Below are 27,347 nucleotides of genomic sequence, written 5' to 3'. Positions count from 1 at the left end.
ATTTCCAAATGTTTTAACCAAGGTGTTGATGAAGCGCTATGCACCAAGGAATCATTGTGCTTATTATAAGTTTATAACATCTTTATAGAGATTTAGATCTGTAGTGATTTAAATATTGTTCTGCTATAGCAAATGTGCTACCATGTAAAGACATGAGAGTAGACTCCTCATTTTGTGGTGATGTCACTCACCCCCACCTTAAACTCTGCACCTCTTCATACTGTACATTGCCCCCATCGCCCATGTTTGTTCTTCCTCCTATTCTCCATCCCTGTGATTTTTTTTCTCCATCAGTTGCCTGCTTCACCTCCCTTCTTCTCTCGGTTTGATTTCTAACCTCAGTCTTTGTTTTTTAATTTCTATTATTCCCTCCTCTTTTTTTCTTACATGTAATTCTCTGTTTTGTCGTTCGTCTGTGACGGTGGTTCACTGTTGGCTGGTTGTGTGTGTGTGTGTGTGTGTGTGTGTGTGCGTGCGTGTGTGTGTTTCCGTGCTTCGTCACGGTGGGTGTTGTCTAGGTTTGGCCAGCACAGTCATTTGTACTCAACAATTTCAAAAGATACCGCTGGTTCCCCCGGCGACGGTTGCCCCTGCCAACGCGGTAGTCAACGGCAACGACACCACGTTCCATCAGATCCATATCCTGCCTCCACCGCCTCCTCCTCCACCACATTCCCATCAGCCACTGCTTCCACTTTTCACTTCCTTTGGGTATAACAGGTCGCCCGTGACAACCCCACAGGGAGACACACCCACTGCCCCAGGTATACACCCACTTTTCATTATTATTATTATTATTATTATTATTATTATTATTATTATTATTATTATTATTATTATTATTATTATTATTATTATTATTATTATGTGTTACTGATGAAGCTTTAATGGATGCTTTCCTCTCGTGTTTTCTACAAACTTGTGTCATGTTGAAACTGAAATATCTCAATTGATCAATTCGAATTCCAATCAGCGTTTTAATGGATTTTCTGAGAAGGCAGCCATTAAACCTTTCTGTTATAGATCATTATTTATCTCATTTTCTATGTTTGTCATGCTGTTTAACTTTTGTTCTTTACGGTTATCATCTCCATTATTTAAAGACGAGCCGTTCTTAGTGAATATAGTCCATTACATCCCATTTGAAAGCATGCAATTAAAGTGCAATTTTGATACTTTAGGTGGGAATAATGAGAATAAGGAGTTTTGTTGTTTTCATTAAACTCTGACGTGGAGGTACACATCCTCTGGTAGTCTTGGTTTTTGTCCACCAATCAGCAGTTCCAGCGCTAAATCAGAGCAGTTCTTTCTGCTGCTGTTGAGCTGATGGAGAACATCTCTGCCATCACTAAACTTTCCATTTTATAAGCAAATGTATTCAGTTTATTATACATTCAGAAACAAGTGTTGACCAATGAGCCGAACATGTCTTGCTAAAGATTTGAATTATTTATAGATTCTGATTATGTCAAGCACAAAAATAAAAAAAAAAGAAGATGATGAAGATGATATGGGCGTTTGAACGTTTGCTCTTGGCAAACTAGGTTAGTGGCCTCAAAGTTTAAGAAACTGTAATAATGATTGAGCCCGTAGCCCCGCCCTGCTCCGCTCCTATCAGTCACATATCCCAGATCATTTTCACTTCACTCACCTTGTGGTTACAACACATGACAGATTGGAGCTGGAAGACGTCAAACAAAAGCTAAAATCAGGAGACGCTCCACTGGTGACTCACATTATAGTCTAAAAACAAAAACCATAAAATGTAAATTATAATAACAAGTCGGGTTTGTTCTTGGCTTAATTAAAACATGATGAAAATTAAAACTTGATAAAAATGCAGGCCACACTTTTCAGATTTTTAATAGTAATAATTTTATTTTATTTTTTCCACTTCACAATTACCGTAGTTGGTACTTTCTCTTAGACTATCAAATGAAATTGCAATAAAATCGATTGAGATTCCTGTTTGTAATGTAATAATGGCTGAGGATCACAGTGGTGAATCAGTCCATAGCTGGGTTAAAAGGTGACTGTAGCGCCATCTTTGGTCTAGCACTGGAACTGTTTTGGTGAAAAACCCGTACCCGTCACATCCTGGCTCGTCTTTTTTGGTGCCAAACACGTCAAGGTCAGAACTAATTTTACAAAAATGAACTCTGTAAACATTTCCAGTGAAAGGTTACATGATCACTTCAAAGAGTCAATAATTTGCCTTCTGCAATTCATGTTGCATTATCTTAACATAAATTAGAGTCCATCACAAACCATTTATTTGGCTTGTTTATTATTATTTTTCGCCACTTGGATTATTATTAACTATCATTATTAGGATTAGAAACAGGGAGGATATTTTACCAGTTTCCCTGAGTTTGCTTGTGATTCATTTGAGTGTCTGGATTTCCTTTATTTTTATTTAAGTTTTTAATATTTTTTCCTCTTTTTTTCCCTGCTTACCACCACTTTTACACACAACTTTATCCTGACCAGACAATGTTTTCTGTTCTGTCCTCGTCTTGTGTTGTCGTCACGCTGGATCAGACTAACACTTCTACCCACCTTAACTCTGCACCCATAATATGTGTGTTTGTGTGTGTGTATGTGTATACATGTGTGTGTTTGTTTCAGTTATGATGAGTCTGCCACAGTATAAAACCATTACCCTGTAATATCCATATTAGATGATACCAGCACACTTGGCCGTAAAAAAGAAAAAGAAAAAAAAAGACTGTTTCCATTAAAAGAGATAATTTCTTTGGGTTTTTGCGTTTTATATGCTTTCGTGACTTATTATTAACAAAATGTTAATTTTTGTAGACTCGCAAGTGCAAATTACCTCAACGGAAACCCGCTGCAGCGCTGCAAGAATTAACAGTTGCAAAGGTGTAAAGTTTCACATGTTGTGTAAAACATTGCTTTAAAAATGTCACCTATGATTTTCAGGTAAGGAATTGACATCCTATAACCGCCTCTGTTGCCTGGTTACCATTTTGTCACCTCCAAGAGCAAAAAAAAAATATATTGAGAACAAGCGGCTTCGTCTTATTTTCATTCAAAAGCGACGTTTGGCTCGTGATTCAGGTGGAAGCGATGCTTTTCCGAGGTCGCTTGGAGGAACGCAAAATGACCACAAGAAGGAGCTGTGTGATCACATGAAAGGAAATCAGACTTTATGATGTGTGTGTTTCCCGGGAGCGCTATTGGTTGCACATATAAACCATTATTAAGCCCTTAATAAAGCGGCCATAATGGTTTATAGCACTCTCCAAATGCACTACAGCCCCATTCTTACAAGCAACAACATATATAATCACACACCAATGGATGCATTATATATGTATGTGTATGTACATTTTTTGGCATATATGTGTATATACACAGGTATTATTTGTGTAAAGAATTGATGTATGCACAAGGAGTATATAAATGTTTTCATATATTTATATATATCTGCTGTCCTTTTTTTATGTGTGTGGGAGAGAGGAGGAGGGAGTGAGAATGTGTGAGGATGAAGATGTGCTGCAGATTTAGATTTGAAACCTGCTGTATCTGCTATGTTCATTATGTCCGCACTAATTAGGGATCGGAAATCGTCGCTGTTTACTTCCTAAACATTTTCTGGGAATTCAGAAGGATCAGACACGTTCGTCCCTTTCATGTTTTCAGACAACTGACGGATTATGGCACGCCTCACGATGAAATTGTTTGTCTCACATGAGGGTATAAACGGCTGCTAAGTAAATGTGCTAACGAAGAGACCGGCGAGCTGCGACAGTTGGCCCTTAGTGGAGTTCTTTTTTAGGTATTTGTAAAACACAAAGTGGGAACATACAGTACAGTGCCTTGCAAAATGATAACCTGGGACTTCACAAACGTGTCATTTAAGGAGGAATGGTGAACGGAAAGAGCTCAAAGAAAATCAGACAAAATTCTGTTTGACATTTGCCAGAAACCAAATCAGGGATAGAGAGCGTAAGGCTTATCTTGTCAGATGAGATTAAAGCTGATTTTTTTCAGCCTAAACAGAATTTTTCAAAAGTTAAATTTGTATTCATATCAATTTGTGTTGGAATGTCCCAGTCAAAGTCCAAGTAAATCCAATGAAAAATCAATAGAAGGACTTGAAAACTGACATGCGTTAGTATGCCCAGTGGAAACCATCCTGGCACTATCGCAGGAGCTAACAGTGTTCCTTAAATCCGCTCTCAGTGCTACAGCCAATCACTGCCAAGGAAAATAAATGATGCTCCTTGATTGGCTGCTTTTCAAACTCCAGCCGGTAGCGCATCAAGTAGTATTGTTGCCAGATATTTCAGCTTCCCAAGCTGCATTTCCTTTTTAATATTTTAGATACAAAAAAAAAAGTCTATGAAAAGATGAATTTTCCGTAAATAATTTGATGTGATGTTTCACAGAAAAATCTGCAAATACTGAACTGGGAATAGGCAGGAGTCCACTGTATATTAAAACTTTTGTAAGGCATTTTTAAAAAAATGAAATAGACTGTTACAGTAAATAACGGAGTTCTAAGAAAAATAATTCACTTTTTTTTGGCCCAACACAAGCATCAGTCTCTAAGGAAAATGATTGATAGCTCTAGCTATAACTGCACTGATGTAATGAGATCAGGTATTTTCCTAAAGACCAGTTGACGGGAGATCTGTGTCCAGTTTCTGATCGTCACCTTTACCCTACCAGTTAGCCAGTTCCGAATTTTCTTTAAAAACTGTAATTATAAGTATTCATGATATTTCCCTCCTGTTGTAAGTATTCTTTGATCCTTTATATGAGGAACGACTGTCTTTACCATTCAATACTGACCGTTAGCACAATTAGCGCAGGAATGATGAAGAAAATCTAGAGCCATACCTTAACTGTGAGATTTCCAAACAACTTCCAACATTTCTAAATCCAGTATTTTCCATGTCAGAAAGAGATTCAAGGTTCCATACAATATAGCAAAGCAACATTGCTACAACCTTCGTATTATCAGCTGAAGCTAATTCCAGATCATTCCGCTCCCCGGCCCCAAAGTGGGTACAAATTAACGTCAAGTGGCTACTTTTGGTACCATAAAAACTTGGATTTATATCAACCAAAGCTTCAAAAATAAGAAATGGTAAATTAGCTAAATGACCGACCACCTCTTAAGGTTTAGCTCAACGTTGTAGCAACATGAAACAACAGCCGCCATGCGACTGTAGACACCACAGTTAGCTAGCACTTTGGTGTCATATTTTCCAGTTTTTGACCAGTCCAGCAATAGCCACCAAAAACAGAATCCTTCCGACTGTCGGTTCAGATACCAATGACACATTTTTACTTTAATCTGTTTTAATTAGTAGATACTGAAAACACAAGTCAAGCTAACATTTGAACTAATGAAGATAAATAGGTTGTTGCTAATAAACCTGTTCATCCCTAAACCTTGTGCTACTCTCCTCAAAGTATGACAATGACAATAATTGACATTATTTGTCAATTATGACAAATTAGGGATATACTAAGATAAAAGTAACATAATAAAGTTATAAAATTATGAGAGTAAAGTTATAATATCACGAAAACAAAAATAAAGTTGTACTAGAGTAGTTGAAATAATACAACAGTACAGTCATATTTCAGGAACGTAGTCATAATATTATTCAAATTCAGAAATACTTTATTCATCCCAAAGGGAAATTAAATATTGTTGTAGCTCATGAATTCATATTCTTCAAAGAGTTATTGAGGAATTATTAGTTATTAATATAATATTAGCTATAGATATAAGAATAATGTCATAATATTACAAGAATAGCGTTGGAAAAAATACATGAATAAATTCATGTTTTAAGAATGAAGTCATAATATTATGAGAATAAAGTCATACAACTTAATTCTTGTAATACTATTTAAATATCTAGTAATACTACTACTTAGCATTACAAGAATAGTTGTACAAAAATAAAGTTGAAATAATACAAGAATAAACTCATGTTTCAAGAATAAAGTACTAATATTATGAGAATAACGTACTAATATTACGAGAATAAAATTATAATATTATGACTTCACATAATAATATGACTTTATTCTCATATTTATTTATTTTTCCCATTTTCTCCGTCAGGCTCAAATTACCCACCCGCCCCAATAAGACAAAACCTTGAATGTGAAAAGTCTCGGTTGCTGCCGCTGTAAAGAGCTCGTCTCTCTTTGGAAGTCAGCCGCTCCCTGTGCCACTTTAGGGTCGGTTAGCGGTTAACGGTGGTGTTCTGTGTTGAAGGTTGTCGAGGCTCAGAGGCAAGTCCTCAAAGTTCTCCCACTCCATCCAGCGGGCCCCATGGAGGCTCCAACGAAGAGATCTGGGTTCTGCGCAAGCCCGTGGCAGGTAAATTAAGCCGCGTTGCGCTGAGCCCTCAACCTCTGACTCCTAAAAAGTCTGAACAGGGCCAAACAGTATCTGACGTCTGTTGGTGAAAAACCCTTCCTGCCCAACGGTCCCCACTGTTTGAGCCGTCAGAGGATGGTGCTTGAAGGCATTCAGATACTTTTTGACCTGCTCCTGACAGTTCCCCCCTCCCATGTCCTGCTTATCCCTCCATCTGAAGCCTAGCTGAGCTCAGTAGCCGTATGTGTAGGCTGCAGGCATTTGCATCGGTCTACAGTCTGTGTAGAGAGCGAAAGATGAATAGAAGGAATAGTGTGCGTGTTTTTGATGAGCGTGCAAGCAAGAGGCATGTCTTTTTTCCCACTTTTGTGTTGGTCACTCAGTCATCTGTCGGCCTTGTCTGTCCGTCCTGTCCATCCAACCACACGCTGTCCAGTGCATTTCAACGGAGAGTCACACCACGAACACAGCGGCGCCGGATATCATTTAAACCTTTCTGTGTGTGTGTGTGTGTGCGCGCGCGTGTGTGTCTGCTTTATGTGTTGGACGATATCTACACGCAACGACTGGGCAATTGCATGGGTGCGTGATTGATTGTACACGTATGTTGGGGTGCACGCGCGTGTGTGTGTGTGTGTGTTTCAGGTGGAGATCGCAGCAGCGTGGGGAGTTCTGGGAGCGTGACCAGTGTGAGGTCTTCAGGTAGCGGTCAGAGCGCCACCAACGCCGCGCACATCCTCCACGCGCAGGCCGAGGGCGTGAAGGTTCGGCACACACACACCATAACACACATCTGACGCCACAGTTACAGCTACAGTGTCTAACTTTTATAAAGATTTTTTTTTTCATATTTGCTAAAACGATCATCACGTTTTAGCAACAGTATAATACAACATAGATAAGCTGCTACGTTTTGCTGTTTCACCGCAAAATAGTCTGCCATGAATGCTAAGGCTAGTTAGCATACCTTTAGTAGTATCGTTGGATGACAGCAGATAAACAGTTTCCCTGGAACGGTAAGTTGTTTCTCCAACATTATCTCATTGAGCAGCAAGTGCATGAGGATGATTGATAACGCTAAGACCCGCCTTCTGGCTCTGATTGGTAGTTTTTGGTCGGGAGCAGTGCATTTATTCAGATGGCACTAGTAGCTGAGGAAAGAGGTGGAATCTTTTCTCATATTTTCTGTCTCATATTATACTATCAATATATGGTGACAGTGTCAACAAATGTGGAAAAAACTGATTTTTGGAAAAGTTACATATTTCACCTTTAATTCTTTAAAGTAGCAGTTTAATTATTTATGTTAGCAAATTTGTAATTTGTTCCAAAAATGCGCACCAAATAATTGAGCAGCATGGAAAAGCAATTGTGTTAAGGTTGCAAGTAAAGAAACATGTGTTTGTTTTTTGTAAATAGTACATAGAATTCAGTTGCACTGCACCACAATTTTTCTAGGAGGCACTTGTTAGCAGATTTCACTCTCTTCCTTTTTCAGAAAATAATTTCTTTCATATATTACTTCCTTCACATATACCATTGGTAACTTAATCTCTTGCTGATTTTGTGACCGTAAGGGACTCGTAAATACCAGCAGAGTGATATTAAAGCATCAACCTGAGATATATCTTCAACATTGTTTTTATATGACAAAAATGATTGAACAAATCTTTAACAGAGATCTGTGCCTAATTTCCGATCACCAGTTTTAGTAAAACTCTTTCCTGAGGATGTTAGGCTGTTATATTTCTGATTAGTTCAAGCAGCACTCCTAGCATAACTAGCTATCACCAACAGACTTTGTGTTTATTCTAGGGCCGAGGCTTTGACACATTAATGTTGATTGATTAACTGCATAGGTTTTAACATGTTCAAACTTTCTTTCTTATTGCATACAACGGATCTTTGTTGTTGAGCTCATATGTCTATTTATTTAATAATTTAGCAGCAAAAAGGGTTTTCTTAAATTTCAGAGATATATTTTTTGATTAAAATGCAACTGACTGCGATTTAATTAACTACAGACCTTTCAAATTTCTCGAATAAAGATGTCAATCTAGTCCCACCACTTGTTTGTCCTCTACAGAACATAGAATCTTATCCTAACTCTGGGAGACCGAGAATTTAAATGACAGGAAATTGAAAACTCAAAGTGGATAAAACAGCAAATTTGCTACTAAAACATTCAGAGCTCCTCTTATCTGTTCCAGATGGTCAATACAGTTACGTTTAAATAAATCTTATATCTGCTGTGCTTCCTCTTACTTCACTTTAATCATCTCTCTGACACGGTAAACGGCAAATTTTGAGTATATTTTACTCAGTAGAAGATCAGGTGTGGTAATAAACACCTCTTTTGGTGAGACAAACAGTGGCAAGTTATATTTATTTGGCATAAAATAAATATGCCAAATATTCATTTACTTCTTTCAAAAAATATAGGAAGATGGAAAAAAGGCGTTTTAATCAAACCTAGACATATCTTCTGTGGGGGAAAACAATCTTTCTTTAAGTCTGCTTTCCTCAATAACACCTTCACTGAAGAGTGTTTTTGTAACCATGACCTGGTAGCATCTAAAGTAAGTGTGGTGAGGTGATTTAATGTTTGGGAAAAGATTACAGAGTCGATGCTTCTGTAATTCACAAAGATGTAAAGCATCTGTGACTCGGTGAAGAAGCAAAAATGTTTCAGTGTTACATTGTTTAGACTTGGAGTGCTGCTGTACGCAGCAAGATCACTATATTCTCATAAGAATTGAAGGTAAGATAGTTACTTAAATGTGCTATAAAATGCCACCAAAATGCCAAACTTTGTTTTAAATGGAAACTGACCAGATTGCTTCGGGTTGACTTGCAGCATTCACTCCTGCTGGACGTAGCAGAGATTGTGTAGTTGGCTTTACAGCAATTCCACATAATAAACATGTATGTAGTGACGGTGGAGAGGAAGAACGCCCCTTTAACAGGAAGAAACCTCCAGCAGAACCAGAACCTGGCTCAGTACAAGCGGCCATCTGCCACGACCAGCTGGAGGGTTGAGAAGACAAAGAAGATACACACAAAAAGCAGAAAAGAAACAGAAACTTTCAATGTGACTGGAAGTAAAAAGTTAATAGCATTAACTTGTGGGATAGCCTTCCTTAATCCATGAGCTTTAACGGGTCTCTCCATGTGTGTTTGCAGCTTTTAGCCACTGTCTTGTCCCAGTCTACAAAAGCCAAGGAGCATCTGATGGAGCAGTCCAAGTCGGTGGACCAACCTGCAGGTTAGAGGAAGCAAATATTGCTGAGATTTTTATACCAACTTCGGGGGTGGGGGGGGTGGAAACATAAGAATTTGGTAAAAAAAAAAAAAATTTGATTTTGGTTAGATAACGAAAGCCTTAAAGCTTTGGCCTTTTACATAATGTCATCATATCACTTCTAAACACACACAGCTCTGGGCTTGTTCAGCAGACAGATGGCCAAGGCAGGGGATGTAGGAGGAAGTGTAGAACGGCATAATTGGTTCAGATTGTGTTTTATGTCTTGGAAAGCAAGAATCTGATTGGTTGTTTGGCGAAGCAATCAGGCAAGGCAGATATTTGAGTGTGAGGAGGAGGAGGGTAAAGGTCAGAGACCTATCCAGAGAAGTTATATCTGTTGATGGACGACAGTGTCCAAAGATTGGTTGACGGCTTGTCATCGGCCAATGATTTCTCTCCGCCGTCAGGCTCTGCCGGCTCCTCTCGGACGTCCAGCCAATCGGGCTGTCCGCTTCACGAAGCGCCGCCTTACGATGCCACGGCAACCAGGAAGGGGGAGGTTCCATGCGAAGGGAAGGTAGGACAGTTCTGATTCCCCACAGATTCAGTCTTCAGCAAAAAAAAAAAAAAATCCTACTCAGTCAGTTGCCACCATGGGCTTCTAACTGCATCGGGATGAGGATGTAGCTCCACAGTCACCTCGAGCCCACTCGTACACACACACACACACTCATACACACACACGCCCGCACGCATTAATACAACACACACCAACATGTCCCAGCGGTTTCTCTCGCAGCTGGCTTCGTCCGTGCTGCGAGTTTTCGGATGCAGCCACGACACGGTGAGTGCGTGAGTGGGTCTCATACGAATCTCTGCTCTATGATTCTAGCGTGTTTGTGTGACTTCATCATCCACTCCTTTCAGTTGCAGCTTCTCTTCTTCCATTGCAGCGTTTGCTTTCTTTTACCTTTGGAAAGACTCTTAGAAGTCACTGCGCCACAGGCAAACAGAACTTTGACAGAGATAATGGTTATTGCTTGTGTGAGTGTGTGAGTGTGTGTGAGTTGTGGCAGGTGCCCAGGAATTGTGGGAGGACTCTCTCGGCACAAAAAGTGTGAAATCTGATCTTACACCGTTCAGAATTGGATGCCATTTTCTGGCTTAGTGTTGATTTAGCTTCACGTCTAATTGCATATTATTATTTTAAGTTCTGAAACGACAGCAGATTTTTTGCTGGCGAATGTGTGCGTTACTCGCCTGCAGTATTTCTGTGTGCTGCTATGTAAGCCATGTTCTGACGACCATCTGTTAGCTACAGTGGAATCCTGACTCCTTGCTGGCCAGCCTCCCGATGCTTCCATCAGCAGGGAAACATGGCGGAGAGATGAGAGGGAAAGCCAGTCGTGATATATAGAGAGAGTGGAAGAGGAGATGCACCACAACAAGAGAAATAACGAGTAGAAACAGCAACTACAGATGCTGACAGCAGAAATGCACTCTAAAAACACTAATCAAGCCATTTCAGAACATTTTCTTGTCATTTTCAGACTTGTGGCTAATAAATATCAAACGATTCTTTCATTTGTGGCTGTTTTCTAAAAACTCAGAAGATCCAATTAGACAAGATCCCATTAACTGCTGAGAATGCACAAGTTTGTTCGTGGATTTAACAGTAGTAGTCCCATTGCCTTTGTCAATATTACTTTATGTTAAAAAAACAAAATTTTGCAATTGCGGTATTTCCATTTAGAAAGGGGTGCAGTTAAAATCACATGTGAATAAGTTTGGTCACGCAGTGTCATTAAAAGTCATGGTGGCAACAGATGTAAACATGAAATATGTACAGTATTATAGCAAGATATAAACTGGTATGACTCGTCTGATGCAACCCCCCCCCCCCCCAAAAAAAAACAACATGTGTTCCCATTGCAGTTTTGCCCAATGCATAAATTTTGGTACGGCTGAAAAAGCGCCTCATGCTTACGCAAAATCTTCTATCGAAGTTTTATTCAAAATTGCCGTGTTCCCATTAAGAAAATGTAGTTTTGTAAATTTAGTTTTGTAATTCTACAATTTTAAGGTTAATGGAAACAAAGGTGGTCAAGGGCATCTCAGATTTTGCGTACAATTGTCTACAAACACAAAAATATCAACTGTAGTTTTTTGCAGCGTGTATGTCTTCTGTCTCTGCTTACAGAGCAGACCTCTATGTACATGAGGACAGAAATCAAGTAATTTAGACTCATGGACCATCTCTATACAAAAACATTAGTTTGACTGATTGCAATTTTTTAGAAGACAAACAAAGTTAGGAAGGCATGGGTAATTATTTTGTGGAAATGTCTAAATGTTTTATCTTGAAGCCTCAAAGTGAAGAGCACCTGGGCTGCATGGTGCACTTGCTAGCACCCTGGGTAATGCAACATAAATATTATACTTCTATCTGATAATGAAAACTGACCCTTCCATGCAACTGCAACATATTTCTGGATGGTTTATCCCGCTGCATGGAATGGTCTGTGGTTTGACGACACAATCCCATTCCCTGAAGACACACGCTAACTAAGCTAACAGAGCATTTTTACTTAAAGGTTTGAAACATGTCTTGCTCGTGCTTCATAGAAAAATGTTATGAATCTAAATTTGACCCAGGAAAAGTTTGTTTTAAAGTTATTTAAAACTTTATAAGCATTGTTAACACTTATTATAAGTTTTAGAATTACTGATATCAGTCTAAAAACCAAGGAAGAAGAGATTGGTCTCTCCTCTTCCTAACTTTAAATTCATTTTCACTACAATGCCAACAAAGCCTGCCTTGGGCTAATTTATCAATTTAGCAGGAAGTCATGTTAAAAGACCAGCCACTTTCTATAATTATCTAAATTTGTAGAAAACATGGTACCTTTTAACATTCATAAACTACCAATAATCACAGATTCGACCTACTAGCTAGACGTTGAAGTGATCGTTCGGTAATAACTAAGGAGTGGCCTCTGTATGACCCCGTTTGGCTGATGAGAAGTGGCTGTGAAGAAGCAAACACGGTGCCAGTGACCGCATGCCCCCTGTCTTCTCTCCCGTAGAGCTCAGAGGCCGTTGTCCAATGGCTGAGCGACTTTCAGCTGCAGGTCTACGCTCCAAACTTCCTGGGCGCTGGCTATGACCTGCCCACCATTAGCCGAATGACTCCGGAGGTAAGGCAACTGAACCCTGAACCCCAGAGAGCTCACACCTCCTGCGCCAAGGACCACAGTGGAACCAAGTCTGACAGACTTTGCTTCGTGCTGTCCTTGATGTTGTCCAGATGCATGTATATAATCTCCTACCTTTGCAAAAATCTCATGAATACAATTAAAAATCGTTATGAACGTGAACCCCCATACCCCCGTTGTTCTCTGCATCCTGTCACACCTGCCCCGGGTCATCTTTTGTTGTTTTACCCCTTTGCTGGTATTTTTCTGATTTTTTAATTTTATTTTTCATGTAATGTCGTAGCTGTCATGACGGCACTGGCAAAAATAAACAATAAATCTCACTTAAAAATCAAAATAAAGTCCATATAAATATTGGAATACTTTAAGATGAATTTACAGATTTATTCATTTAGTCAAATGTGTTCAAACCAGTTTTACTTTTGCATCAAACCTCCAAACCTCACACAAAGGAAGCTGCCTAGCATGCTGACATAACTCGGCCCTATTTAAATGAGTAATGACGCAGGCGTCTAGCAGAAAGTTTGACGCTTATTACAATTACAATTTGACGTTTTTCAATACCACTGATGTTTGCAACGTGCAGATCGTGCAGAAAACGTTTCTGCTGAACGTGATTTTTCCCCACAAGAAGAAAAAAAGGATAAATATAATTGCTGTCTGTACAAAAAATATGTTAGGGATGTCACAGAAGGTGGAATGCATTATATATTTTCAAATGATTTTTTGAATGAAACAAATTCTTTTAAATGTATTTCAAAGATCACATCAAGCATCTTAAGAGCAAAAGACTCCGCTCCACTTGACCTCCTGACCTTTCTGTCACCTTTTACCCTGTGGCTGCTGCCTCCATAGCAACCAGATTGACACTCCTCACCATGCATGCCACTATATAAATAATTTTCAGTAGTTATAAATTATTTATATGTGTACTGTATGCACTCTGTATATGCTGAAGGGTTTAGAGCATAGATTGAACAACCTTTCTTAAAAAAGCTAAAGGACTCCATTAGAGATTTGTCTTGAGTTGTTTTACGCACACAAAAACGAGTTGTACAATCAATGATATGCGTGTGGGTCTGTGTGAATGTGTGTGTGTTGTTAATGTTTTACTGTAGAAGTGTCTCCTTGTGTGTCTACAAAAACTATATCTGAGTTCCGTTATCTGAAATCGGGCGAATCTGGACTTTTAGACGCTTCCTTTCACTGCAGACGTTTGTGCTCGTCTTCCCTTGCCTTTCATTGGATCTGCGGACATTTGCATCATCACGCTATTCCTACCCACTTTCCAGAAGCTTCCATCAGGTGTCACGCCGTCCCATGTCTTCCCTCTGTGAGCATGTCTGGGTGAGAGAATGAGAGAGAAACACTGCTGGGCTCCTGGACTGATGAAACTGCAATGCTGTGGGGGAAAATGCAATCAAAATAGGATCTTAACGCGTGTTTGCTTGTGTGTATGTGTGTGTGTGCTAGGATCTGACAGCTATCGGAATAACCAAACCTGGTCACAGAAAGAAGATCACATCAGAGATCAACAAGCTGAGCGTCACAGAGTGGCTGCCAGAGCAGAAACCTGTGAGTAACAGCCTTTGCTTTTGATTGTTATGTTTTTTTTTAGCTATTTTTATTATTTTATGCTTTGATGCTTCTCAAACTAAACAAACTGATTCGATTGTATATCTCAACAAGGTTTTTAATCTGGTTACATAAAGGTTATTAACATAAGTAGTAGTAGCACATGTTTTCGGAACTTTTTCTGAACATAGAGGGTGATGTAAACGTTTTCATACTTATCACATTACTTGTCATGTTACAACTAACAACTTGGAAGGAACCAGATGAATTTGAAATTTTTTTTAAATAATAAAAATCTGAAGTGTGGCTGGAATTTCTATATAAATATATATATGTAAAGAAAATAAAACGCGTATTATATCTCTTACCAGCTTTCCATAAGTAGAAACAACACTGCAGGCTGAGTAGGTTGTGGTATTATATTGTATTATATTGTATATAAGCCATGGTTTTGTGTTTTCGTACATATTTTTAGAATTTGTCACAGTGAATTGTGGCTCAATGAAAACAAAATACACTCACACAAGGATGCAGAATGATGTTCAAGAATAATGCAATAAAACTCTCATATCATTTACCGTCTCTGGTAAATGATATGTGACCCCACCCCTTGGTAATCACCTGAGGTGTAGGAAAACATGAACACCTGCACATGACTCAAAAGATTTCTACTTAGAAAATAAAATTAAAGCAATGTTTTTTGTTAGTTTTTTTTTTCCTCCTTACAATTACTATATCGGCTGCTTTCTTTTGCCCCTTCACATAAAACCCCAATAAAAATACACTGAAGTTTCTAGTAATATAACAAAATGTTTAAAAGTTAAACTGGTGATTGTATGAGACTAAAACTGTCTGATTCACCATGACTGCAGAGCAACCTGGGGGAATGGTTGTCGGCCATAGGTCTGAGCCAGTACCACCAGGTGTTGGTGCAGAACGGCTACGAAAACATCGACTTCATCACAGACATCACCTGGGAAGATCTGCAGGAAATAGGCATCACCAAGCTGGGTAAGATATGTTAGCATGTGTCAACAATCTATGTTTTCCTTCTGGTGTTTTGAAGACTTTGTGCTGAGGCAGTCATGTACAACAGATCTCTGTAATCTTAAATAGATACAAATGTTGCTAATTAAAATTAGCATTGTCAATTTGCCTGATAGTATCTTACAGTTTCGGCTGGGTAGCCTGCTGAAAAGGCTTTGCAGGTTAACCAGTTACTAAAGAGTTAAAGGAATGTTTAAATAAGTAAGTTTTGTTCTTATAGGACCTCTATTAAACTGAACGGTAACTCCTGTGTGTTAATGTGAAAGGTCACCAGAAGAAGCTGATGATGGCCGTGAAGCGGTTGGCTGAAATGCAGCGCAGCTCAGATGGGCGGGGCTCCCTTCGAAAGAAGCCGCCACCCATCACACAGCAGCAGGAAGTCATCTCCAGGGACAGCCCGCCTCCAGATGGTGAGCACAGTAAAAATAGATTTTAGTTTGTCTTAGCTTCTTAGTTTCCTTTAAGCTGCCTTGAGGTCTAGCCATCACAGAAGACAAAAGGCCTTTAGAACAATACCCAATCACTCCTGTATCCTAGGCAACTGAGAATTACTAATGAAAATCTCATTCTCCTTCCAGAGGTCATCATGTCTCCAAAGATGAGTACCTTCCAGGACAGTGAGTTGAGCTCAGAGCTTCAGAATGCCATCATTCACCCAGGTCAAGAGGTCAGAGTTCAGCGAACTCGCACCCTAAGCAAGGACCACGACGACGTGATTACTGGAGGTGGAGGGCCACCGAAGAAGGAGGCACGGACAGTGAGGCAGCAAAGCAGCCAGGGAAGCTCCTCGTCCCACAGAGGCAGCGTTTCATCGCAAGGAAAACACCGGCATTCTCACAACCAGCCAGCACCTCCCTACACACCACCACACACACCCACCAAGACCAGGACTTCGTCCTCCTCTTCCACCTCCTCCATTCAGAGCAGCGCTTCCCCACAGAGCAAGACCAAACCATCACCCCAGGCAATACAAGGGGAGCAACCTCCGTTGCACTCACACCAACCTCAGTCTCCAACCCACCGTGGAGCCCCGTGTCAAATCCCCCAGCAGCAGCAGCAGCCGCAGCCTCAAGTTCAGCAGCATCAGCCCCATCCTCATCACCACCACCCACAGACACAGGTGATGGAGGTCAGAGAAAGCCCACAGCAGCAAGTTCCACACCTCTGTCTACCACCCGAAACTGAACTGGAAGAGGCTGAGGGAGCAGAACCTTTGGCCCTCAAGAAGAAACGTGCCCACAGCCTCAACCGATACGCCGTCTCAGACGGGGAGTGTGATGAGAGAGTAGGAGGTGAAGATGGAGGAGGCGGAGGAGGAGAAATGGAAACAGAAGTAGCAGTAGTTCAGACCTCTGCGACTGCAAGAGCGGACGGAGTGAAATACGCTACAGTGACCCACCGCGTGAGCCGCAGCCATTCAGTCCGCAACCAGGAAAAGACTGCTGGCCGCAGTCACACCCAATCCTTCGCTTTGCGTCAGAAGAAGAAGGGTCCTCCACCGCCCCCGCCCAAACGCTCAAGCTCTGCCATCTCCAGCTCCAACTCCAACTTGACGGAGGCAAACACACAGCAGCAGACACATACCACCACTGGGGGAATGCTGGATGTGCCTTACCACCAACAGCGGAGGGCAAGCGACCTGGGGGTGTCCGTGGAGACGGCTGCAGTGGAGACCAACAGCATGGGCAGTGTGAGGAGCATCGCTGCCATGTTAGAGATGTCTTCCATAGGGGGTGGGGCCAAAGGCATGGCACTGCAAAAGAATTACTTGCAGGTATACATCTGCCTCTCTATAGGAGATTACTTACACTGTTTTGGAAAAACATTGATAATTCTTGAGGGGATTTGCCACGTTGCAACCAGTGGCGGCCAAATTGGATGGCAGTTGTGCCTTCAACATATTTTCTATTTCTTTTATGCAAGTAGAGTCATTGGGAAATTTGTTACCCCTTATGTTGAGTTGGTTCCTCCTGCTTTCTGCAGGTTTATATATGCAGCAAGCAGAAGTATACCATTGGATTGCTAAGAATGAAGAGACCAAAGAGTAACATTTTGATGTACATCAAAAATTCTGTGTTTAAGGATAGTCTGAACACACCATGGTATTAATTGGGGTTATGGATTACAACTGACCTTGAATAACTGAAATTCGCAAATACTTGAGACCTCCTAGAAAGATGCTTATATTTGCATGTATTATTAGTTCAAGCATCAAATATACCTAGCAGAAACTGTCTTAGCAATACCGCAGAAGCTGACATCTACAGCCTTTCTTATCTCTGCTCTTTGGGGTATCTAATCAACACCAAGTTAAATGAATGGCACTCCTGGATAGACTGCTTTGCAAATGACAGCCAATAGCATGTTAAGTAGCATGCCATTTTGGTAATTCACATATTTTGGATTTGCTCTACGAAAATAATCCATTGAAGTTCATAGTTGTTACGTGACAAAATGTGGAAAAGTTCAAGAGTTATACAGACTTTTACAAGACACACAATATAAGATTCAGATTATAGATCCTCAAGAACAAGCAAGAAAACGTTTCAATTTCACTGTCATTCAGGTGGGAAAAACCCGCGAGGCCATTGGCCTGGACGGTGAAGTGGTGAACCGGCGGCGAACCATAAGTGGACCCGTAAGCGAGCTGGTGGAGGCTGCCAGGCGGGAACAACCGACTCCACTGGATTTCGCCCCGTCCTCCTCCCAACCTCAACCTCAATCCCCCCCTCCCCTTGTGAACTCCTCTTCACCTCACCCTCCATCTTCCCCGGTTCCCTGCTCAGGAGGCAGTGGTAGCTCCTCGGAGAACCTTCCATTCGCAGAAGAGGGGAGCCTCACCATCCGCCGCCAAGCTCGAGGAGAAGGAGAAGGACAGGTAACTATCTAACTATCTGTGTATATACCTGTTTGTCTACTTGTCAGTCAATCTTTTCTACTCTACATTATCTGCGTAATGTTCTAAAAGTCAGTGTGCTCTAATGTGCAAAGCTACAGTTGAAACTAAAGCGCTTGCTCAGCTTTTATTGTTGTTTCCATTTATCTTTGTTCATGCTTTGACTGTTTGTGCAAGAATGACCTTTTATCATGAATGTATGAACTTTCCGTTAGTGTGTATTTTGTGTTTGTCTGCAGGGTGACGGCGACGCCCCCCCGGGAGACGGGGGCTTCACCTTGGAGGACACTCCTGAAGCCACGGGAACCTTAAAGCGACGGCCTCGCATTTCCAAGTCCCACCCCAACGGCTCGGATTTCACCCTCCAGGAGTCATCCACCGTAAAACGGCGGCCCAAGAGCCGTGACAAGGAACCCGAAGGCTTCGGAGAAATGGCCGCTGCCAATGGGGAGGTGGTTGGCACCGGGCATCCCAACACTACACAGCCAATGCCGTACCAGAATGGCATGGCCACTGTAAAACGCCGCCTGCCGTCTGAAGCTGGAGTGACCGAACAGCCGCAACCTCAGCAACAAGTGACCCCAACCCCCCGCAGGGACAGCATGGACCAGGGAGCTCCTGCAGTAAATGAAGGAGTCCCTATGAGGAAACCAAAGCCTCCGGTCTCCCCAAAACCCGTCGTTGCACAGATAAAGAGACAAGGAGGCCCACAGAGCTCACCACAGGCCGCCCTCAATAAAAGAGTCCCCCTGCCAGGGCCAGGGACCCCTGGAAGTCCAGGTACTCTTTGATGTACCGTGCCATAATTTTTAGAAGTTTACTTACATGTCATTTTCATTGAGGCCTTTAATTATGCATTACAATTAACTTTCTAATCTTTATAACCTCCACATTGAAGCTGGAGTATATACAAAAATATGTTTTTACATATTTGCTAAAACTGTCACTATGTCATGACATAGTGACAGTTAATATTCTCCCAATATTAAGTGCAGAAATACATCGCTTGGTCAGAAAGAACCAATCAGAACCAGGAGCAGGGTCTTGGCACTGTCACTCAAACCCTCCTCCTTGCTCTCTGCTAGGCTGCAACTTATTCCCTGCAACTATCCTCTTATGAATGCTTAGGGTAGTTCAGGGTGGAGCTTGATTTTTTTCAGGCTATCTGTATCTAACGTTATACTGTCAGGATATGGTGACAGTTTTAACAAATACATAAAAAAAAATGTTTAAAATAAAAGTTATGCACCCGAGCTTTAAAGGACACTAAACCTTTGATGATAATTATAAAACCAAAAAAATCAACAATTTTGGAACAATAACTTACAATTTGTTCTATAACTTTCGACAATCAGCGACATATTTATGCTTATGTATTAAAATATTTTGTTTTAAAATTCTTAAAATTTTTTATTCGATATTACATCCTGGGGGGAAAAAACTGTTGAATTAAATCATTAAAAGTCTAAATGAATTCAATATCCATGAGGTTGATGAGGGCTTATAAAGTTCTGACAAGAGCCATACTCTCTATGTATATAGCTTTAGGAAGCAGTGGCCCTAAATGTTATTGTTCAGCTTTTTTGCTTTGCAATATTGATTTTCATGTATTGATTTTATACAAGAAAAGTTTCACAGCACACATTGCTGCTTTATTCTCTTGAAAAGGATTTTCTTTTCTCCTCTGTGTGTAGTGGAAGGAAAGAAGATACCTCCACCGGTCTCACCGAAACCAGCACCCCCACCTACGGCGCCAAAACCGGCCAAGCTGATCCACTCTATGACAAGTCCCGCCTCCCCGACCTCAGTTTCCACCCAGGTCAAGCAGCACTCTGTGGTGGCACGGCAGACCAGTTCACCTACTTCCTTCCTGCCGTGCAACATCTCCAACCCTCCTGTTGCCAAGCCGACAAGCCCTTCTTCTCAAAGCCCCCACACACCGCAGACCCCCACAACCCCTCAGACACCTCAGACCCCTGCTACTCCCAGCCCAACCCCGCCGCCCGTAAAGCCCCCCCGCTCCTCCATCGGGGGCGTGTCAGTGGACAGTGGGATTACAGGAGGAGCTGTCACACCACAGGCCTCCACAACAACAGACTTTGGTGTAGACTCTTTGGTGCAACAGAAGCTGGAAGAGACGAGCGCATCCCTGGCTGCTGCTCTGCAGGCTGTGGAAGATAAGATTCTACGGCAGGACGAGTATGGAGCACACACACGCATACATGGATTTGTAATTTAGGAGACCATTTTGACTTCTGTAGTGTTTATGGGGACATACCTTTCCCTTCATCTGGTGAACACAAAAAGCATGTCAAAAAAAGAATTTTACCTATACCTCACTTAAAAAATACCAATTTACTTTCAGAACATACATAAATTTCATATATGACATTTCACAGCCCTTTGAGGTCACACTGCTGATAAGTAACTTCACAATTTGGTTTTGTAAACCATGTATTCATGCTTACACACACACATCCACAGGATACGTGCGTGCACACACACGCACATTCACATGTTAGGTTTCTCCATTGTACTTCTATCCATCTGAGGGCTTTGTATTGACTTCCTTTCATTTTAGTAACTGCATATATCCCCAAATTAGGCATTTTCCCTAACTGTTACAATTACTATTATGTTCCCAACCTTAATCAAAACTTAATTCCCATCTCTAAACCTAACTATCAAAGTGTATTTTAATTGGAAAGAAGGCGAGGACCAGGAAAATGGTCCAAAATGTCCAAACTTTCCATAGATGACCTCTCTTTGTTGGTAAAAATAGTCACAAATGTCCTCAATGTGTTTATGTACAAGAACAGACACACAAACAAACATGAGGTTGAAGTAAAACAATGTATAGTTTTCAACACTTTTTATAACAACAAATTTGGTGTGAATTCAGTCCCCTTTACTCTGATAGCCCTAAATAAAGGTCAAATCACCACACTGTCATGAGAAGATACCTGAAGAATTGTGGATTCAGCTGAGTTTATACTGAGTTTTATCTCAGTATAAACTCAGCTGTTCTGTGAAGGTCTGAGATGTTCGTTAGAGAACATTAGTGAACAGAATCATGAAGACCAAGGATTTTCATAGCTAAATAGTAACCAGATATTTTCAATATTTATATTCAATATTTTCAATATTAGAAAAAATTTAGGCAGACTTGTTTCTGGGTGGGTAAGGAATATCAGTGTGTCATCTACATAAAGCAGGTTTTACTTTCAGTTTCCTTAACCCAGATTCCAATTATTATTTTTCTTAAGGTGAATGAGGCAGGACTAAGATCTCAGGCCTTTATTAGACTTAGACTTACTTTATTGACAATGAAATGCTGTTGCTTGGCTACCAGAATACACAGAAAGAATACTGAAAAACTACAAGTGCGACAACAGATACACATATGTACAGTATATATACATACATACGTGTATATGTATATACGTGCATATACATTTAAAACTAACTCTAACCCTTTTTTACTTGTGCAGGTAAAAAAAGAAGAAATATGCAAATAATATATTGCTAAATATATACTGTATAAGAGACAACAATAAAAACAATTTTGAACTGTTAAGACATTCAGTAAAGATATTGTACTTTGCGTTTTCAGACAATCTGAGTTATTGGTTTTGAGTAGTATGTTATGGATTAATATTGCAATCTGTTACTGAATTTTCCAGGCTAGCTTTAGCTAAATTAGCTTGCTAGCTAAAACGAACAAAACCTCTGAAAGCCATCTGTTTCTTAGCAAGGCTACATGCTTTATTGTAAAATCATGTCTTCATTGTCCCAAAAAAATACTACAGCAATGTTCATCAGTTTATAGATATGAACTCTGTATCAGGTGCTGTAATCTTCTGCCTGTGTTTGCATCCAGCTCTGTGGCTGAGCAGAAGACAACGGTGAGCATCCTCGATGACATCGGCAGCATGTTCGACGACTTGGCCGACCAGCTGGATGCCATGTTGGAGTAAACGACAGAAACCCAGTCAGCGAATCTCCACGGCAACACTGCATCAGGACTGATTCAGATGGCACAAAGAGGCAACCCTCCTCTCTATCTCTCTCTCTCCTTCTTTTCATATGCCTCTCTCCTCTTTGCTCCGATACTGCTGTCCATCCATCTGCCCAGAGGAAGCTCGACTCTTCTCTTCTTCTCTTTCTCCTTTGCACGATGCAAAAAAAAAAAACAATAAAGGTGATGGAACAGCAGCAGCAGAGGCCTGGACAGAGATCACGGCACTGAAAAACAGATAAAAAGAGGGACAGGAAAAGAGAGATAAAAAAGCTAAACTATCGAGAGACAAAAAACAAAAAAAAACACCCAAGAAGGATTAATAAAGAAATGTATCACAGTCAAGAAGACTGCAATCACAACATGAGTCTTTAAAGAACTCCACATGAACAAATACTAATACAGATTTAAAAACCAACTGTGTAATGAATCATAGTACGGTATGTGTACATTCTAAAGCATGGAGAGTTTATATCTACTGAAAAAGTCCTGCATTAGCACAGTAATATATGATATACGCCGATAAATATCAATCTCTAGCTCTTTGATTTGATGTCCTGGTTCTGTGTGGAATGGTGACCTCTGGTGTTGTGATGATGTAAATGACTTGGTGGAAAAATTATTCTATGTGACCAAATTTGAGACTCTTGACCTCCCGATGGGTGTGCGTGTGTGCGCCGTTCGTGCGGGTGGATGTGCATCACGGGAATTTTCAGGATCCCCGTTTCGGTTCCCTGCGGTCGGATCTGAGTCGAGTCGCATCGCCCCGCATATGCACACACACGCAGACAGGCCCACTTGCACACAGCAGAAGCACAACGACCCCCGCAGCCGGCTCGCACACACACACATACGTGCAAACACACAAACTGGTACCTTCATAATATGAATGAAAATGGTGTAAAAGCGGGACTACAGCAAGTCATTTCGGGGATTTGGCAGGTAGTTGAGAACTTCAAAAAAGTGTAAGGGGACGTTCGTGGGCCAGCCTTATTTTTAGAAAGGCTGAGGTAAATTAGTGTGACATTTCCCCCGGTGTGTACAGTTGGATGGGTCCAAGTTGCCCCCAAAGCACCTTGTGAAGGTCAGCACAAGCACCACGGTCGGAGCTGCGCGTCAACAAAGAGGGCTTCAAAATCACCGCTGACTGATGAAAGTCCAGCAGCAAACTTCAGGTTCCACTGTCCATCCTGCTACCACAACCTCAACTAGATAATAATAATTATAATACGTCAAACTTGCATAGCGCTTTTAGGACACTCACAGACGCTTAGATAAATCCAAAACACCAAAACCTGCTCCTTCATTTCAGCAATTGGAATTATTGGTACTTTAATCCTAGTCAAATATAAATTTACTGTTTTTTTTCTTTTTACTGATTGAGTGAATAAGTTTCAGATTTTCACACTTTTTACACACCAATAGAAATTTGAAGCATGATACTAATTAAGGTGGTCAAATTATGATACCACCACTACCGTGCCTCAGGCAAGGAAAGCTTGTTACTGATAATGGTGCTTAGTATAAAGATCCACCCAAGAGAATTTCAGTCACCCGAAACAAATAAGCTTTTTCCAGCTGACCTGATTTCTCATTAGTTTTATTTGTAGTTAATTCAACAAAATCCCTTCATTACTGACTGTGCTAAGATGGACCCCCCCCTGCTTCCTGCTCTACACTAAGGCAGCAGCTGCACTCTTTGTCAGTGAGAAGGACTATCCATGCCCTGACTTGCAAACTTACCTCTTGAACTTTCACATTTGATCACGTTACAAACACAAATTTTAGTGTGTAAATTGGCATTTATGCGATTGACCAACAGGAAATTGTGTACAGCTGTGAGGTGGACTAAACAATGTGATGATGGTGGCAGCATCTCAATTTGGAGAGGCCTTTACCAACACACCGCAGCTATAATTTAGATCAAAGCGTATTCGTGTGTTAGAATGACCCAGTCTAATTCACTAAATATAAGTGAAAAAAATCTGTCATAAAGGTTTAAGTGGCATTAAAGCTTTTGCAAGATCACAATTCCTCCCAGCTCTTCTGGAACTCATGTAAAATATTTAATAATCCAACCAATCAGACCTCAAAACTCACATCACCCAATTTTACAACCACGTTAAAACAAAAAAATTAAATAAAAATGAAACTACACTTTACTCACCGACATTCCAGCACTTAACTCTTACATTTTCCATCCCACAAGCCCCTCATCTCGTTTCGCCATGACAATCTACTGTACCGCGTCCCCACTTTTTACTGGTTACAACACGTAACCTTGATTTTTGTGTAAATGAGACGGAAATCAAAAGGTGGTGGGGAAAGCGTGAGCGACAGCATTCAAGAACTGCTAAGCATGACGGTTTTATTTCTGTTATATTAGACCAAAAAAAAAATAAAGTGCAATACTCCAGTATTCCATGTGCTCCCCGGATAGAGGAAATCAGTCTCACAGCAGCTGCACTCTTTGTCTATGAATAAATAATAATTCAGAGAATAGTTGTGGTATTTAAATTCTGATCACATAGAGAATATATATATGGATATTTGCAAAAACAAAAAAAAGAAGTGTATTTATGATGTGTGTGTCATCCTGAAGAGTATTTTTCAAAGTAATCAGATCTAATCTGAGTATTCAAAATCAGTTTGCTTCTCCATGCTTCGGTGGTCCCAGCTAAATGAATCATTGTAGGATACCATGTTGGGTAATTTCAAGGAAGTGTTCTTTTCTATTATTATTATTATATTATTTTATTGTTGTTTTTTTCTGCATACATGTGTCAGGATGTGGCGATGTTTATATTACAAGCAATTCCTGTTGTTTACTTTTTTTTTGGGTATGGTTTATCATTTTTCTTTTTGTCTTGCAAACATGTGCCTTGCTTTGTGGTTTTTGGTCTAACTTCAATACAGTAGATGGGTATGTAAAGTATCAGGGAATCGCTCTCTTCTTCCCTCTTCACTGTCACAGGTGCATTTGTTAGAGTCATGAAACTGATCGCTTCCTCATCTGGACAACCGGAAACCATCGCGTTGCACTTGGCATAAGTTGGCTGCATGCTTCAAACCCACATTAGCAAACACAATTTGTCTCTGCACTTAAAAAGTCGCTTGGGGAAAAATGGACACTTTCCTGCTAAGAGTAAAACAACTTGATCAATAGCATTTAGCTTCCTAATGTATACCTCAGTCACACATTTACGTTTGTGCTTCGTGTGTCAGTTGCGCAGGAAAACATCCTTTGGCTTTTGGTAAATAACGCTTCAGCATCACTAGCTGCGTTTCTGTCACAAATGTAACAAAACTGTTGAAATTCCTCTAAATAAGAATAAGAATAAAGAAAAACACGCAAAAAAGTGATCCTGTTGAATCTCAAAGTCCATGTGGGGAAATAAAGGAAAATTTTAGTTTGAAAAAAAAAAATGTAGGTGTAGCTGTGGGTCAATGACCTTTAACTCTTTGTGGCGTTGGGTTTGCTGCTTAGTGATCAGGTCTCTCATCTCTTAGCTTGAAAGTAACAATTCCCAATATGTGAAATTTTGAATCACCAGAGACAAATTGATCTTATAAGTGCTGATCTGTGGCATTTTTAAACTCACTCAGGCGTCGTTTATGAGAATCTGGGTCGTGCATGTAATAAATCCATTGGTTAATCACTAACTTTCAGCCACTCCTTAGAAATGTCCCCTTTCTCTTAGTTTTGAACCCAGGCACCATCGCATCAAAGACAAGTTTTGCCTTCACCCCCCCCCCATCTTCCTCGGTTTGGACGTCTCTCATCTTGTAAGCGTTGTGTTACAGAGTGATTGTGTGGTTATGGGTTGAGGTCAAAAACAGAATTCTGGTCCATCTCTTCTTTCTTAACAAAAGATGAAGCTTTTTATTGGATCTTCTTTGCTCTGCAGTGACTGTGTGTGAATGCTTGAGAAAGGGCCAAAGTGTGTAAAGTGTTGCTTTGCTATTGATTGTGTGAAATCTGTGTGTGTGTGTGTAGGCGTGAGTGTGAGAATGTGTTTTACTGATTGGACAGATGTGTGCTTGCAGCAACTGCATCTTATGGCCATCTGCTCTCAATAAATTAATGTTCTATATAAACATAACTGTGTGCTGTTTTGTTGTGTATTAAGATGGACAGTAATACCTAACTATTTACTATTTATTTACTTGTACTCCTAACAGCGGTTAGCTAGGTCACTGAGTTTTACAGTTAGCAAGATTTGTAATTGGAATAAAGGTGATGTCATTTCTTAAATCTGAAATACAACTTCCTTAATTTTATAGTTTATTTTACAAGAATAAGTACAACTTCCTTTATAGTCAATATAGGACTAAGATAACTAATACTTTAGTAGGCTAAGACAGCCAAGATTTGCTGCTTGGTGTTGTGCTGATTTGTTTTTCCTAAACGAAAAGTAAAAAGTGAAAAATATTGGAGCTGCAAGTATGGAAACCCATTTCACGCATGAAAGAAAAACAAAAGTCCACCAGGAGTTTTAGACATGATTACAAAGAATCTAATTCATAATTTTGAGAAGTCAGTTTTGACTTTCAAATTTAGAATTATGAGATTGAAGGTCATAGTTTCAGCTTTCAAAGTCTTAGTTGAGATACAAATTCACACTGTTTCTCAGAAGCTTTCGCCAGTATCTCATAATCATGAGTTTGTGTCTGAAAATTATGACATTATCTGAATGTCAAAATGAGTTTTAGGCACATAATTATGACTTCTTGTTGGTCTTTTGTTTTTTCTTTTAAGTGGAAATAGGCTTCCATATGCAACTGTATCAAAAAGTTCTCCAGAATAACCAGTATTCTTCCTTTGGCATTGACAGTTCCAGGCTCAGGACTTAGTGGCAAAGTTACAGACTGCAGTCAGCTAAAAACTGAGTGAGAATTATCAACAAACCCCCCCCCACAAATATTCAACAAGGGGAGACCAGTAACCTAATTAAATTTAAGAATCCTAGTATGTTAAA

The 27,347-nt window shown here is 40.3% G+C and overlaps 1 protein-coding gene across 6 annotated transcripts in view; it reads left to right on the top strand.

The window, feature by feature from the left end:
* Positions 1 to 26,471, top strand: part of caskin1 (CASK interacting protein 1) — a 105,872-nt gene extending 79,401 nt beyond the window's left edge. The window contains exons 11-24 of one of the 6 annotated variants that reach the window (XM_023349241.1): positions 519 to 764; positions 6,269 to 6,373; positions 7,019 to 7,137; positions 9,557 to 9,638; positions 10,085 to 10,194; positions 12,704 to 12,814; positions 14,306 to 14,407; positions 15,280 to 15,418; positions 15,721 to 15,864; positions 16,033 to 17,228; positions 18,021 to 18,332; positions 18,566 to 19,130; positions 20,045 to 20,549; positions 22,231 to 26,471. In XM_023349241.1, the coding sequence (XP_023205009.1) occupies positions 519 to 764; positions 6,269 to 6,373; positions 7,019 to 7,137; positions 9,557 to 9,638; positions 10,085 to 10,194; positions 12,704 to 12,814; positions 14,306 to 14,407; positions 15,280 to 15,418; positions 15,721 to 15,864; positions 16,033 to 17,228; positions 18,021 to 18,332; positions 18,566 to 19,130; positions 20,045 to 20,549; positions 22,231 to 22,327 (3,833 nt within the window). In that variant the 3' untranslated portion in view covers positions 22,328 to 26,471. The remainder of the gene's footprint in view (positions 1 to 518; positions 765 to 6,268; positions 6,374 to 7,018; positions 7,138 to 9,556; positions 9,639 to 10,084; positions 10,195 to 12,703; positions 12,815 to 14,305; positions 14,408 to 15,279; positions 15,419 to 15,720; positions 15,865 to 16,032; positions 17,229 to 18,020; positions 18,333 to 18,565; positions 19,131 to 20,044; positions 20,550 to 22,230) is intronic. The other 5 variants (XM_023349242.1, XM_023349245.1, XM_023349243.1 and 2 more) reach the window with 5 other exon arrangements.
* Positions 26,472 to 27,347: the final 876 nt, after the last annotated feature.

The sequence above is a fragment of the Xiphophorus maculatus genome, chromosome 16 (assembly GCF_002775205.1).
Source record: "Xiphophorus maculatus strain JP 163 A chromosome 16, X_maculatus-5.0-male, whole genome shotgun sequence".
Classification (NCBI taxonomy): Eukaryota; Metazoa; Chordata; class Actinopteri; order Cyprinodontiformes; family Poeciliidae; genus Xiphophorus; species Xiphophorus maculatus.
This window is presented reverse-complemented; position numbering and strand designations above follow the sequence as displayed.